Source organism: Stegastes partitus, unplaced genomic scaffold (assembly GCF_000690725.1).
Source record: "Stegastes partitus isolate 25-593 unplaced genomic scaffold, Stegastes_partitus-1.0.2 Scaffold943, whole genome shotgun sequence".
NCBI classification, from domain to species: domain Eukaryota; kingdom Metazoa; phylum Chordata; class Actinopteri; family Pomacentridae; genus Stegastes; species Stegastes partitus.
The window spans coordinates 197,497-214,790 of NW_007578674.1; the positions used below are offsets into that span (position 1 = coordinate 197,497).

Consider the following 17,294-nt stretch of genomic DNA (forward strand, 5'->3'; position numbering starts at 1 on the left):
TATTCTACCATGAAGGCCTGATTCACACAGTCTCCTCTTAACAGTTGTTCTAGAGAGGTGTCTGCTGCTAGAACTCTGTGTGGCATTGACATGGTCTCTAATCTGAGCTGCTGTTAACCTGCGATTTCTGAGGCTGGTGACTCGGATGAACTTATCCTCTGCAGCAGAGGTGACTCTTGGTCTTCCTTTCCTGGGGCGGTCCTCATGTGAGCCAGGTTCTTTGCAGCGCTTGATGGTTTTTGCGACTGCACTTGGGGACACTTTCAAAGTTTCCCAATTTCTCAGACTGACTGACCTTCATTTCTTAAAGTAATGATGGCCTCTCGTTTCTCTTTACGTAGCTGCTTTTTTCTTGCCATAATACAAAGTCTAAAAGTCTATTCAGTAGGACTATCAGCTGTGTATCCACCTGACTGCTGCACAACACAACTGATGGTCCCAACCCCATTTATAAGGCAAGAAATCCCACTTATTAAACCTGACAGGGCACACCTGTGAGGTTTAAAACCATTTCAGGTGACTACCTCTTGAAGCTCATCAAGAGAATGCAGAGTGTGTGCGAAGCAGTAATCACAGCAAAAGGTGGCTACTTTGAAGAACCTAGAATATAAGGCGTATTTTCAGTTGTTTCACACTTTTTTGTTAAGTACATAATTCCACATGTGTTAATTCATAGTTTTGATGTCTTCAGTGTGAATCTACAATAGTCATGAAAAGAAAGGAAACTCATTGAATGAGAAGGTGTGTCCAAACTTTTGGTCTGTACTGTATATATATAATTCAAATATATTTTAGATACTTTTAAGGTTTTTAAAGGATTGTCACTCAGGTTTTTTACATGGTCTATGCCATACACTGATCAATCATTTATGGGTTTTTGTTGCTGTTTTTGTTGTTGTTGGTCTTTTCATTAAAAATCTAGTCTATTAGATACCACTGTACTAATCTTAAAATGACAAATGGTAAAATTGTAAATTGTGTGCACTTGTAGAGGTACTCAAAGCACTTCACAATGTGTTTCTTATTCACCCATTCACACACAATCATACACCAATGGCGACAGAGCTGCCATGCAAGGCGCTGCCTGCCATTGGGAGCAACTTCGGATTCAGTGTCCCTCTTTACATGTTCACTGCAACATGTGGAGTGGCAGGGGATCAAACTGCCAACCTTGTGATTAGAGGACAACCACTCTACCACCTGAGCCACAGCCGCCCATGATGGTAATTATCAGCTGACACCATAAAGAACTTCAGAAGCTCATTAAAAATGAATTTGCAACCAGATTAGGTACATTTACTATAAATTGTTGCATGGGGACCATAGGGAGTTGTACAAGAAAAATATTTTACAAACATATGTATTTGCCTGAGGAAGGTCTAGAACCGAAATGCTGCCCAACAAAATGTATCTTTAGAAGTTCAATCGTGTGAGGGAGTCTATTGAACATGGTAGTGTGGATTGTAAAAGCAGCAACTCGTGTCTTTTACACTGTCCCTCTACCCACCTACAGTGGAAACCAAGCTAAAACATAAGTGCAACAAACTGACAGCACATCCCCAGACTTAGAGGGTCTGAATGGTGATAAAATGCCTACACACATGTCAGGTCACAAACAGCAGTAAGCTCAGTCAGACCTCCTCTCACCTGAATGTAATGAAAAGATACGACCAGGCACCACAGGCTTCCTGTTGACCAGAGCGAAGGACAGCTCTGTCTGCAGGAACACAGCAGAGGCCTTGATGAGATGCTGTCCAAAGCGTAGGGTTGACATGTTTCATTGATTCACAGGCCTGAAAGAGAAGCAGAGGCAGCAGGTGGTCAATAACATCAGGTTGAAGTAGGATTTTTTTCATTGCACACATGTACACGCAGCGAAACACCCTCACTGAAGAATGTGATTGACATTTCTTTATTTGATTCAGATCTGATCTGGCTGAAGGTGATTCTGAATCCAACAAGGAAAACATTAAAACCAATATAATAAAAATAACATATATATTACAAATTTGCATGTAAGAGATTCAAAAATAATGTCTAACCACGACTTTACCCTCTGACTGCTTTCACTGGCTGACTTTTCAACATCTTTAAATCGATAATAACTGTGGTAATTAAGTAAGGCTATTCATAAAATTATGGGTACAGACTAAAACTATTGTTTTAATGCTTTTTGTGTTAATGTTTCACTTGCATAACCCCTTACACTTTTCTTTTCTTTTTTTTTTTTACTGTACAAAATAAAAAGCAGTGACAGTGAGACGAGTCCATCTGAGATTCCACCTTACCTGATGGACCAGGTATTGGTTTTGATTGAGTGTAGTTTGAACAGCAACTTTTCTTTAACATAACTTCAGCAAATGCAGAAGAGCCAAGGGAGTGGTATGGTGTGATTGCGTGATGGGGGGATGTAATTTGTCCCTGACACTACAATACTAATCAAAACTGTAGACAAGGCCAAAAGTCTAAAGCCATGGCAACAGCTATACAAGGCACAGTAGTGCTCAATGCTAAAATCAACCTGTTATTGTGCAGTTGCTAAATAGTGCTAAACAGCACAGCTGGAGCTTGCAGTAATATCAAGGTACTGGACAAACTAAGAGAGTAGGGTCACTGACCAGAAATCACAAGTCACACGTGTGTGTTCACTGTTTTCATCCTGTAGTGCCACATACCTGTAACACTTCTATCTACATTATCCCACATATGATGGATGGGTGACTTATCTGAAGAGTATGCAGGCCATGATAGAGATGGAAAATTTTCATCTACTAGAAGAGCAGTGCATGTTCTGGCAACAGGAGGACACATATTGTCTTGTTCAGATGCCATGTGATAGTAAAACATGAATGGAATAACCACGGGTGCAAGGATGTCATCTCGATATGATTGGGCATTGCGATTGCCATCAACACCAAACACATCTGACAACTGCTCTGTACAGCTTCAAGCTGGATTATCAGTGAAAAGGACCACCCTCTATCTTGCTAGTGTCCAATGACTGCTGTCCGCGGATCCCAACCCCAACCCCTCCTGCTGTCACCCCACCCCCTCATCCCCACTCTCACCCCAACAAGGCGAGACCAATGGCCACCTTCCCTCAGGCTGGTTCTGTTGGAGGTATTTTGTTCCTCCCAATTAAAGGTTTTTTTTTTGTTTCTTTCCACTGCTGCAGACTGCTTTCTCATAGGGAATCCAATGAATTATTGTGTGCTCCTTTCTTTGTTTAAAATTCATAAGGCCTTCACCTTATGTGAAGTGCTATGGAATGACATGTGTTGGAAATTGGCGCTATAAAAATGAAACTGAATTGAATTGAATTGAATTGAAACTGCAGTAATATCCTAGTGAACCCAGTTACAACATTGTTCTACCATTAGATCTAAGGGCTTGGTGTGAGCAATGAGATTGCCTACCAGCTTTCCTCAGGCAACTTCTCACACTTTGAGCAGACATTCTCTGGTTGTGCACACCACTGAATTCATCAGCAGTCTCTTCAGATATGCTCACAGTCTTGCATATAGATGATCATGGGTTCAGGTGGTGACACGTGGTTTGCAGTCATGTTTGCCTATCTACCATGCTGTCTGAAACTATTTCTTAGATGACAAGTTATGGACATTTAAAGGAATGAACACTCATATTTATATATTATACATTATATATTTATATTTATAGCTCAAAACCTGTTTGTGTACAGTGGGCTAAATTTAACTATTCTCTAATCATAACAACAGAAATTAGATTTTATTTTCTCTCTGAAGTCAACAGAAAAAAGACATGTTGTATATTTAGAACTTTCCTGGCTTTTCGTGCCCTCCAAAAATCCTTCATGTCTAACAATATGAGAAGGAAATATCAATCTTTGGTTTTACTCTTTCAAGTACATTTAACTTTATAGTGACCACAAATGGACCTGTCAAGTGTTTAGAAGTCAAAAGTTTTAGTTGCATGTGCTTTTTTTCTTCTTGTTTGTTTGTTTGTTAATCCTGTGGTTTGGGAGAGGGATTCTCAGTTATAATTTGGTGGTTTCTTACAGTAGCTTTGTCTCAAGTGACTACTGAGCACGTGGTGTTATAAATAAGTGTTCATTCCTTAATCTTTATTAACTAAAGCAGTTAAAAAGGGGACATGAACATGTGGCAAATGATGACTTATTCAAAAGGTAAAAGGGGCCTGAGAGCTGCTGATGGAAACAATAATACATTGCTAAAACTCTGTTTATACTTTCTTTTTTTTTTTTTTTTTTCCTGTTTATACTTTCTATCCAAATAGGACCATGGTAGTGGGTTTTCTTTGGGTTTGGTGGTAATCACAGCAGAAGTGACAAAACACATGATTGTGGGCTATAGTTTCTCTGTCAGTGAAACTGCTGTGGTGGAGAGATGAATGTATCTTACTGGACCGTGTCCTAGACAGAAACACAGTGTCACATCTGACAAACTCCTCCATCGATATTACATGGTTGACATCCTGCTGTGAGAAGTTATTGTTATGACCACAGAATGTACAGACAAGCTGAATTCACCACAACCATATTCTGTCTGTTGTTAAAGATGAAAATGAGACTCACAGTGGTCCTGATAAAAGCAGGGAAAATCCCTTGAAATCAAAATGAATCAGAAATTATGTTAGCATCTAAATAATACAAAGTTGGATATACATTTTAATCTGTATCGAAGTGTGAATCTGCCCCTTTCCAAGATAAAACTGTGTGTCATGCTTGTTGTTAGACTATTTTCTTTGAATCGCCTATTGGCTGACGTTCACAGATTCATCCCAGGGCTAAACCCATATCGTTGCATCAGTATGGTTTGGGACAGAATGTGTGTCTTTTGATATATTGTATGAACTCTTCTGTGGAATGGGAGGCAGAGCCTTCAGTTATCAGCTCCTCTGTTATGGAATCAGCTTCCAGTTTGGGTTCTGAAGGCAGACACCCTCTCTACCTTCAAGGTTAGGCTTAAAACTTTCCTCTTAGATAGAGCTGATAGTTAGGGCTGCTCAGGATCACCTGGGGTTCATTTCACAAAGCAGGTTTAGTGAAAAAAATCTGACTTTCCCTCATTTCAGGGTTAACAGATTCAGAGTTTTCACTAAACCTGCTTTGTGAAACGGATCCCCGAGCTGTCCCTTAGTTATGCTATTATACACTGTTAAAAAAAAAAAAAAAAAAATTGCGTTCTTGAAATATTATTTTTCTATTTTTAATCTGCAATGAGTTCCACTGTGTCAGCGCAAGGCTTCGTTTGGGTGTTGCACAGCTTGTCTAAGTTCAATTAAAATATGAAATATTTATTTAAATGTCTAATAAACAAAATAAAACAAATGCAGAATCTATGAAACTGCAAATATTTTACAGTTCAAAGCTGAGTGAATTGAAGTAATATTAGAACCTATTTTGCTGTGACCAGATATGTTCAGCAGTCATGTCAGAAAATCTGGTCTGAAAAACCTGGAAACATGACATAAAACATATGTTTACCTTCAAACTGTGTGTGTGTGTGTGTGTGTGTGTGTGTGTGTGTGTTTTCAGCCACACAGAATTATGCCATCAGCATGTATCAGAATAGAAACTGTTGATTTTTTTTTTTTTTTTTAAATCAAAAGCGAGTTAAACATACAAAATAATAATAACACTTTGCTTCATAGTGGTCTTTTTGTTTGTTTGTTTGTACAATTTCTGTAACTCTTCTTTAAGTACGCAGTGTGCTTAATTTAAATTGAAAATCTACAGAGTACAACAAATTGTTTGTCTTTAAACAAACATCAAAATCCCTTAAGTACATGTTGACAAAAACATGTCTTTCCCTGTTGAGCATGTCCATCTAAAGTGGAGAGAGTTGTGGGTACAGAACACTGGAGGGCGGGGCATGCTGGTGTGCCACTGTGACCAATTTCATCTCACCTAATAACTGTAACTGCACCTCCTCATTTTAAAACATGTGTTTGGCTTACTGTAATGGGGTTAAATGGTGCCAAAGTGATTACATGGCTCCCTCTTGGTGGCCTACGTGGTCTGACAGAGGCAGAGGATGGGAAAAGAGGAGCCAGACAAAGGCTGGAGAATAGAGATAATCACTGCTTCCTCCTTCCTCCCATCTTTTCTCTGTTCTTCTACCTGAACTGCTCAGCCACCACAGAGGGAGAACCAATGGTAAATTTGGATTTGGTCCCAGAAGACTCATTCACTCTGTCTTACCAGCTGTCTTTTCTGCATTAGCATTCCAAATGAAGTCTGACAATTCCACACAATTAAGGATCAGGATACTGCAATTACTTCACTGTGTGCAACGATGACCCAATTAGTGTTTACTTTACACAGATTTTACCACTGTAATTTGTGAATGCCAGCCTGTTCAGCTACCAAAGCTAAACTGATTTCTTTCTTTTATTGAGAACACACACACAGCACAGGTCATGTGTTCAACTGAGGAAACAGAGTTCATTTCAATGTATTTAAAGGATTTAAACATTTTAGTTGCTTGTGAAAATCCAAGAGTCCACCAGGGTCTTCCTAAATAATTAAGTCTGTATAATTCCCAATCATACAGGTCATGGTAACCCTTGAAGCTTCAGTAGAAAGTGACTGCAATTTTCTTTAAGGTTTTTAAAGACATTTCACCTTTCATATAGAAGGCTTTTTTTTAAAAAAATGACAATTAACTGTTTAGCACCTTGGACCAGTAAATGGTTATTGGTTATCACACTGAGGCTTTGGTCAGATTGAGGCCAGGTGCTCAAAACCATTGGCTCTAATAACTCATTGCAATGGTGTGAAAGAGAATGTAAAAATGGAGACCGTACATTCACCTTTCAAAGAGAAACTCTTTGGGAGTGAGTTCCTGTCATTTCTACTCCATCTGGGTGTGTGGCAGAGTGACCAAAAGTCTTATTAAATAAATGCTTCCATAAATATAACCATTTAGTCTATCATTGTGTGTTACAAATCTTTAACCTTTCGAGCAGTTTCCAGAACAGATTAACTTGTTTTAAAAAATTTTGTAATGACGGTTGAATGATATGGTGGCAGGAATATGTCGGTGTATGATTATGCAGCAGACACTTGAGGCTCTAATCCAGTTTGGAAGAGCCAAACTTTTGGATATCGGTAAACAGTAACAACTTGAAACATTTGCAATTCTGGGGTTTAGTCCACCTGAGATCCAGCAGAGTCAGCGGACTGGCAGAGCTATCATCATTCCGCTCCAGTGTCGTCGGAGGTGGAGAAGGGAGCGTAGATGAAAATGGGGCAAGAGAGGCGGCTTACGTGCTAAGCTACATGCTAATCCACATAGACCGGCTCTTCCTCATGAACTCCAGGTCACTCGTTAACAAGATGGACGAGATACGGCTGAGGATTATGTCACACAGCATGGAAAGCTGTTTGACGATCATCACAGAGACTTGACTGGACAACCAATAGTAAATGGTAAATAGTCTGCAATTTTTTCCCTTAGTGATACTCAAAGCGCTTTACAAGGTTTCTCATTCACCCATTCACACACGCATTCATACACCAATGGTGACAGAGCTGCCATGCAACGTGCTGCCTGCCATTGAGAGCATCTTCAGGTTGCCCAAGGACACTTTGACTGTGGAGGGGTGGGGGATCAGCTGCGCTACCACCTTAGCCGCAGCCACCCTTTTTGGAACAACATTCCCAATGCTTTGAAACACAAAACAGCAGAGAGATGGTCCAGCTGCCCCAGCTGGAAGAGCAGCAGCAGCAGGATTCTACAGTGTCATCAGGTGAAATCTACACTGAGGAAGAATAACACCACCAAAGCTGTTTGTTGCTTTTATGGCTTGTTTGTTTTTAGTTTTTTAATCTCTCATTTTAATATGAGAGTATTAACTGAACGTCATTGTACAATGTAGAATGACAACTAATAATAAATCTCGACTAGAGTTCAGATGTCAGAAGTCAAGCAGAACAAGGTTCTTTAGTCTGTTGACACCAATATTGACCTTTTTGGCTATGAGACCAAATGCTATGTTTGGCTGATACCAAACACTGCACATCATCACAAACAAAATCCCCAGTGTGAAGTATGGTGCTGGAAGAATCATGATTTGAGGATGCTCAGCATCAGGCCCTAGAAGGCTTGTAAAGGTAGAGAGTAAAATGAATGCAGCTAAGTATAGGGAAATCCTGGAGGACGACCTGATGCAGTCTGCAAGAGAACTGGAAGAAGATTAATTTCTGGCAAGACAATTGCCCAAAGGATACAGCAAAAACTAGACAACAATGGTTCAAAGACAGCAAGGTGAATGTTCTGGAATTGTCAAGTCAGAAGCCAGACCTTAATTATTGAGAGTTTATGGCTACACTTAAAAAGAAATGTTCACTGTTGCTCCCCGTACAACTCGGCATAGCTTGAGCAGTTTTGCAACAAAGAATGGGGTAGCATTCCAGTGTCAAAATGTGTCAGGACACTAAAGACTCTGGAAATTGTTGGACTGTTTTGGCTGACACATCTCTTCAATGTCACATAGTCCTCGGGGAAGATCCCTGTGGAGTGGCAGACTGGGGTGGTGGTCCCCATTAAAAAAAAAAAAAAAAAAAGTGGGTATGAGGGTATCACACCTATCAGCCTCCCAGGGAGAGTTTGCTCCAGAGTGCTGGAAGGATGGTGCCAACTGATTGCTGAACCTCAGATTCAGTAGGTACAATGCGGATTCCATCCTGGAACAGTGGAGCAGCTCTTTAACATGGTGGAGCTGCTAAGGGGGTCATGAGAGTCTGACCAGCCAGTCCACATGTGCTTTGTGGATTTGAAAAAGGCTTACAACCGTGTCCCTCAAGGGTCTCTGTGGGGGCTACTGTGGGAGTATGGGGCACCAGGCTAGGCATAATGAGCCATTCAGTCCTTGAACAACCAAAGTAACAGCTGTGTTCACATTCTCAGCACAAAGTCAAACACGTTTCCTGTGGGTGTTGGACTCCGCCAGAGATGCCCATTGTCTCTGATTCTGTTTGTGGTATTTATGGACAGGATCTCAAGACACAGTCAGGGTGAGGAGGGTGTGCATTATGGGGACCTCAGGATCGCATCACTGTTTTTTACATGTGATTATTGGTTTCAACAGACCATGGAATTCAGCATGCACTGGAGCGGTTTGCAGTTGAGTGTGAAGTAGCTGGGATCAAGTAAGCACTTCCAGGTCCAAGGCCATGCTTCTCTGCCAGAAACCAGTGGATTGCTCTCTCTGGGTTGGGGGTACTGTCCCAAGTGAAGGAGTTTAAGTATCTCGGGATCTTGTTCACGAGTGATGAGAAAATGGAGCATGAGATTGACATGTGGCTTCGTGCAGCATCAGCAGTAATGCAGGCATTGTACCAGACCGTTGTGAGGAAGAGGGAGCTAAGCTGAAAGGCAAAGGTCTTGATTTACCAGATAGTCTACATTCCAACTCTTATCTGTGGTTATAAGCTCCAGGTAGTGACTGAAAGAACAAGATCGCAGTTACAAGCCACTGAAATGAGTCTCCTCTGTATGGTGGCTGGCTATGATAGGGTGAGGAGCTCAGACATCCGGAGGGAGCTTGGAGTAGAGCCGTTGCTCCTTTGTGTCAAAAGAAGTTAGTTGAGGTGGTTTGGACAGCTGATTTGGATGCCTCCTGGGAAACATCCATTGGAGATTTCTGAGCATCTGGGAGGATACCCTGGGGCAGACCCAGAACTCGTTGGAGCGTTTATATATGGGATGGGAACACCTTGGGATCCCCCAGGAACAAATGCCTTCGTAACTCGACTACGAATAAGTGGAAGAAAACAGATGGATGGATGTTTTGTTGGAGTTCTAGATTTGTATGCTTTGATTTGCTGTAGGATTAAGCCATTGGGTATTTGGCTCCACATGTTAAAGTGGATGTTACTTAGGCTGTACACAGACACAGGGTCTTGCATGCAAAGTAACATTCTCTTTTTGTAACCCATCCATCCATCCGATTTTAAGAGAATTTTTTTGTACTTTCTTCAAGGTCAGAAGTTTACATACATTTCCTTAGTATTTGGTGTCATTGTCTTAAACTGTATGACTTGGGTCAAACATTTTGGGTATCCTTCCACAAACTTCTCACAATAGTTTGCTGGTTTTTGGTCCATTCCTCCTGACAGAACTGGTGTAACTGAATCAGGTTTGTTGGCCTCCTTGCTCCACACACCTTTAAAGCTCTGCCGACAAATTTTCTACAGACTTGAGATCAGGGCTTTGTGATGGCCACTCCAAAACATTGAATTTGTTGTCCTTAAGTCACTTTGCAACTAATTTGGCAATGTGCTTTGGGTTGTTGTCCATTTGGAAGACCTATTTGCACCCAAGCTTTGGCTTCCTGGCTAATGTACTGAGATGTTGCTATAATATTTCCACATAACATTCTTTCCTCATGATACCATTTATTTTGTGAAGTGCACCAGTCCCTCCTGCAGCAAAACAGCCCCACAACATGTTGCTGCCACCCCTGTACTTCACAGTTGAGATGGTGTTCTCAGGCTTGCAAGCTTCCCCCTTTATCCTCTAAATGGTCATTATGGCCAAACAGTTAAATTTTAGCTTCATCAGACCACAGGACATGTCTCCAACAAGAAACGTCTTTGTCCCTGTCTGCATTTGCAAACTGTAAGCTGGCTTTTTTTAATGTTGCCTTTGGAATAATGTCTTCTTCCTCTCAGAGCCTTTCAGCTCATGTCGATACAGGACTTGTTTCACTGTGGATAATGACACTCTCTGGCCAGCTTCAGCTAACATCTTCACAAGACCTTTTGGTTTTGTTCTGGGGTTTATACATACATTTCATACACTTCACGGTTAAACACTTTATTTCTGGGACACAGAACCCGTCTCCTTCCTTAACGGTATGATGGCTGGACATTCCCATGGTGTTTATTCTTGTGTATAATTGTTTGAACAGATGAACATGGAAACTTCAGGCATCTGGAAATTGTACCAGAGAATGAACCAGACTTGTGGAGGTCCACAATTCTCTTCCTGATATCATGACTGATTTATTTAGATTTTCTCATGTTGTCACAAAGGAAAGCAGAGTGTTTGAGGTGTGCCTCAAATACATCCACAGGCGTGCCTCCAAATTAACTCAAATGTTGTCATTTAATCCCTCAAAAGCTTACAACACAATGACATCATCATCCTAGCTTAACCACACAGGTTGGAGGCATACTAAACTTACTGTATGTAAACTTCAGCCTTTGAAGAAAGTAACAAAAAATTCTCTAAAAAATTATTTCTCTCATTATTCTGGCATTTGGCAAACAGAAATATTTTTGGTAATCCTAACTGACCTAAAACAGGAAAAGTGAGGAAAAAAAAGTTTGATGTCTTTTTGTACAGTGAATGTAAACTTCTGGTTTCAGCTCTATGCAATCACTTATCTTGCCTTTTATATTTTTCATTATTTTACATTACTTTGAAGAAATCTAGTTTTACTTTGACATGAATCTTTTAGTTCTTTGTCAAAAAGCCAAATTACATTGACCTTAATTTAATGGTGACAAGCAATAAAAGGGGAAAATGTTTTTTTTAATAGGTATTGTGTTATTGTAAGTTTAACTGAAACCTTCAGGACAACACATTTCAGTATTTGTGTAGTTCTCAATAACAATGACATAATGTATATGTCACACCACAATATCAGAACATATGATGACACTTGTATTATCGTACCCAAAGGCAAAGTCAAATATTGATAGGGACCAGATTTAAAAACAACAAAGTTGGTTGAACAAGTTGAACCAAAATGTTTTACAATTAAAACAGAACGCCATAAAATACAAGGACTAAAAGAGACATGTGAATAAAAGAAGATAATAAAAAATAACAATAAACAATGTATGCTGTGATTTGATTCAGTAACATCGATCCCATGTGCATGAATAGCGTCAAGCTTCAGGAGAGCTAACTTTGCCCTGCTGCTCCTTTCACGTAGCACAGCCACACTTTGACTGGAGTGATGTGTGTGCTGCTTGGCTGCTTTTCCTTGATGGGTTGTAAGGCTGAGGGCAAATTCAATTACATGTGTGGTGGGTTTAAATGGCAACCACCCACACCTCTTTTATCAAATTGTTTTCCACCGAACAGATTCAACAAACACACCACTTCATCCCCTTTGGATATGAATACACAAGTATATATTGTATGTAGTGGGGCCACACACACACACACACACACACACACACACACACACACACACACACACACACACACACACAATGAATATTTGCATGGTCTTTCTGCCACAACCACATGGCCTCCTAACTCCTTTTGAACCCCTTTGTTTTGACCTCAGTTAGCTTGGAATCAATGGACTCAAATTTGATTATTTTGAAATACGTTGTTATTTTGCAGGTGCTTGTGCTTGCAGATGCAGATCTTGTGACCATGTCAAGGCACTCTCCGACCTCTGTTCTGTATGTGCACCATACATGATCACTCCAAAGCAGTTTTACTGACTCACTGTTCAGAGACTCCCCTGTGACTCTTCAAAAACCAAAGGTGACTGTCTCTGCAATAACCTGGGTACATGTGGTGGGAATGCAGGCAGTTCTCACAATAATGGCAAGGTCTCCATATTGATACTGTCCCATAGAAATACACACAGAGATAGATTAATCCATTTCAATTGATACTGGTCAAAAAGTATGAGTACAAATGTAAATTATTTTGTATTTAAGGTCACTTTAGGAGAAGTCATGAAGTGTTATGCTCAAACAATGACAATTATTTTAACTGCTGCCAAATGTCAAAATGGGTCACATATAAAAAGCATTTCAGAGAGGTAGAGTGAGACAAAGACAAAAGTAATCATTTGAGCAAAATCTTTGTTATTTGTTGATCTTCAGATTTTTTTTTTTTTAATATATTTTTTTAAATTTTTAAGTGAAAATGCTAGCAGCAGGGTGTGATGGCACAATACAAGTCAATGAGAATTCATTTTGAAGGACAAGCAGTATATGTTGTATTTGTCAACTTAGAAATAATGTGAACAGCTTTCTAAAACACACACAGATGACACACACATCTCAGTTTCAACCTGTGGAACCTGTCTGATTTTGCTGTTCACAGCCTTGCTGCTACAAAGTCCATACATGTTGGTAGCACTAGAGGAAAGGTCATATTGTTCAAAATAGTCAGGATGTGTGAAAGGGGTAGCAGGAGGGTGTCCAGTAAAGTAAGAAAATAAACTCCCCAAAGCTCTCACTATGAAGATCTAATCCTCAGACCAATCTGACAGCTGATAGAAGCTGATAGAGGAACATGAACACAACACACTACACTACAAATAGTGACTGCAGTATTCCTGCAGGCAAACAGTAATCAATCACATCAGGTTTCAAGTTAGCAGCTAATTAAATAGCAGCCAGTCTTTTTGTCCTACTTGACAAGAAATTAAAAAATCTATTGCAATACAGTAAGACCTTGTTGATTGGACTGCTGTCATCCCACCTCATATTTGTCAGATTTTGATTTTTATCTGTGCATAAATATGTTAAGTAAAATGTGTATAAAATCTGAGGTTATACGTAACATTAATTTCTGAGATAAAAAATCTTAAAGAAGGTAAGTCATGTCAATTTTTGTGCCATTTTCTTAGTGCCAATATGTGTCTGAAGTGCCGTAAATTGAGGAATAATGTAGCTGAAGTCCAGAAGTTTTGTAGGTTTATTGATATGTACATACGGTACTCAGTGGTACAACCCTGATGTGATGAAACAGTACTAACCAGTCATATGATGGTGCAAATATGGTCGAAAAATATCAATGTTCTTTTTTATTCTGATATTCCAAAAATCATAAAACCTTTATTTTTCCCCAAGAGGCTAATTGTTTGTTCCTGTGATTGACACCCATAGTAACTTTAAAAATGCAGAGTGCAGCGCCCGTCAGAGGCATACGTCATTATTAAAATTACATTTTTTGCATTTATGGGAAATATTTGAACATGCATTGAGCAGTTATGATTGATGAAACCACTCCAGTAGTGGTTAGCACAGAGCTAGTCACAAATAAACATTGTGTTAGCAAAGTCGGTGGCAATGATACATGATGTGGTGGTGTCAGCATTAAGAGGTACCAATCACATTCATGTTCAACCAGATTTATTTCATGCATGTAATATCAAGTGAAACAGTCCTTGTTCAACGCATGGACATGGTTATTGTCCAATTAGCATTATAGAACAATGTTTACAACATTACTTTCTCTGCTGAAGCCATAATGCCAGATATCCACAAATTATACACCCAAATTGTATGACATCAGCGCCTTTTGGAATATCCAGGAAAATCCATCCATATGGTTCACAACATGGGTGGAAATATTGCATAAAAAGGCAGTGAAGTGGGAAACCCACTGGGCAGGAACTACTTTAAAACAGAGATTTAATGCTAACATCAGTACACCATGTATTATTGCTACCAACTTATTATTTATCAAGTCATGACACTTCAAACATTGCTCCACAGATTGGCATGAAGAAATTGGTACAAAAAATCAACATGACTCCACTTCTTTTTAAGAATTAAGAACTCAAAAACGAATGTTACCAATGACCACATCAATCAATATCCACCACATTTAAAAAAACAAAAGTGTCAAATTGAAGATTGGTCAGCCGTGGGGCATTCAGTGAAGTGAGATGGAATGACCCTGCTTATAACAGACAATCACACTTAGTAACTGAGGTCAAAATCAATCATCAAAGGGAAAATAAAAACCATCATTTCAGTGCCTGGTTAGGTAATAAGAGCTCAGCCACTCACATACTGTTTCATCCAGTCAGCACTCCTTCATAACAAATTTGATTTACTCAAGTAAGAGAGTAGTCCTGCTGTCAGCAAATTGTTCTTCTGTCGAAAAAAGAAACAAGTGATGAGGCAGTCTACTGGGACGGTAGGTGAAAAGAGAAACTCAGCAATGCTTTTCAATTAAAGAACGACATATATAACAACACCTTTGCTATGCAGCCCGTCCATGTGTATGATACCAAACACAAATGGGTCTGTTGGGGTAAAAAGGAAGCCTTATCTAGATTCAATTTTCTGATGGGAGGTGGCTCAACGGTATATCGGTCAGGCACACTCATCAAGCCTTTAGACATGAATGAGAATTACACACAGAGAAAGAGATAGGGAGATTGCTGTGGACAAACAATGGGTATGTGACCAAACAAGCAGTGATTGGTGAAACTCACAAGGACAGCCTGGACTGGGAGGAGCAGATACAAACCATAACTTTTTTTTATTTATTCTTTTAAAAATCATTATATTTATTTTATTTAAGAAATCATAACACTGTCACGGCTCTGAGAGAGAGAAAAAAAATCAAAACCCTGAGTTTTCTTTCCCATGAATGGAAATGAGTTTACATTTATCCACTGCAGAGGTCATTCAGAGAATAAACTGTGGCAGTATGTGGGATATTTATGTTGACAAATGCTAATGCTGTTTCTTCACAGTGGTGGAAAATTTTGTAAAATCACACTGCTTACTACAGTAACATACGGCTTTATTTCCTCCACAGTCGGGTGAAAACCTGAACCTTTGCCTACATACCTTAAAAATATGCAAGAAAAGAAACTCTTTGATAGTCAAACTCAAAGCATTAAAGTGTCATCTGATGATATTGGACAGGTCACACTTTCAGACCCTCTCTCCTTGAAGGCTTCCATGGCATTTGTTTTAGATGTACACATAGTTGCACTCATTGTTTTCACAAAATATTTATGTAAAGAATGAAAAAAAAAAAAAAAACACTTGCTTGACGAATAAGCTTCAACCCTCTCAACAGAATTAAACTGACTCATCAGATGGTAAGCTCAGTGTTGAAGAGGATCTAGGAGGTCTCCCCACACTCCTGCAGCAAGGTAACGTACATTATGTAGTGTTACACGGGACTATCAAAAATAACAATAAAAATAATAATATGTAGTGCAACAGTCTCACGGCAGGAACTAGTAAATTAGAATGTGTAGCGGAAAACTACACTTTATGTTTAAAATTGCATTCGTTTATTCTGGGCACCACTCAGATCAGTTAAATAGGCCATCAGAGAGACCTTCACTTTTTCATCATTGTGTTGAAAAATGGCAAAGTAGAAATACGAAGAGTCGAAGCTCATAGTCACAAAACAAAATTCCTGAGTTCAACCACCACATGAAGCTGTTTACCTCCTGACAATATTAAGCAGGGCGACTTCTCTGTAGATTCTCATGAAATAAAGAGTCTTTAAAGTAAAACATCATGTGCTTACAGATGGTCAAATCCGTTGTAATGCAGTGATTTAGAACATCTCTCCAGAAAGCTGGTGTTATCATTTTAAATAATACACAGTCTAAAAACATGTTGAGGTTAATTGGTGATTCTAAATTGTCCGTAGGTGTGAATGTGAGTGTGCTTGGTTGTCTGTCTCTAAGCGATAGACTGGCGACCTGTCCAGGGTGTCCCCTGCCTTCGCTCTAAGTCAGCTGGGATAGACTCCAGCCCCCACGTGGTACGAGACAGGATTAAGCGGCATATAGATAATGGATGGATGGATGGATATGAATCTTTCTAATGAAAGGTATACTGATCTTTGTTGCATTGAGGTCCTACTGTGTGGCCTGTATTTTTTACTACATTCATTCTAAACTGTTTTCATTTTATATAACAGCAAGTTCCCTGCTGGTAAATGTAAAAGGGAAGTAATTATTGTCCATTATAAGTCATTAAATATTTATGTGATATTGCCCAGGGGAGTGCTCACTCCAGTTGTATATTGTAGCCTGTAGGTTGCAGCTGTGATAGGGAGTGGGCTAGAAAGGTGTGGTAAGTTCACTTCTTTCTAGCTCCACATTGTACTTTGATTGTACTTTTACTTTTACTCAACTATGTTTGTTTTTGTATTTTACTTTGTTAAGTTGATATTGCCTCGGTTGCAGACTGAAAAAAAAAAAGATTTCTTCATGAACTACACTTTAGGAGATGAGAAATAGATAGATAGACATTTATTGTCATATACGCAGCATAAAAAACAGCAGTTTAACACTGTGCAATGAAATTGTCTAACACTAAGAGCCAGGCAGTCAAGATGAAATGCCAGAGGTGAAATTAAGCCTCAAAACATGACACACATGACAAAAATCTGAATGTCAAGTGTGCATGTAAACTGAGACAAAAGTAAAGCGTGACGAGACAGACTACACTTAGAGACAGACAACCAAGCACACTCACATTCACACCTACGGACAATTTAGAATCACCAATTAACCTCAACATGTTTTTGGACTGTGTGGGA

The 17,294-nt window shown here is 39.5% G+C and overlaps 1 protein-coding gene across 1 annotated transcript in view; it reads right to left on the reverse strand.

The window, feature by feature from the left end:
• The window catches only part of fhit (fragile histidine triad diadenosine triphosphatase), a 231,665-nt gene that overhangs the window by 160,098 nt on the left and 54,273 nt on the right, over positions 1-17,294 (reverse strand). Inside the window, exon 2 of the mRNA XM_008294107.1 lies at positions 1,669-1,793. Within this exon, the coding sequence (XP_008292329.1) occupies positions 1,669-1,774 (106 nt within the window). The 5' untranslated portion in view covers positions 1,775-1,793. The remainder of the gene's footprint in view (positions 1-1,668; positions 1,794-17,294) is intronic.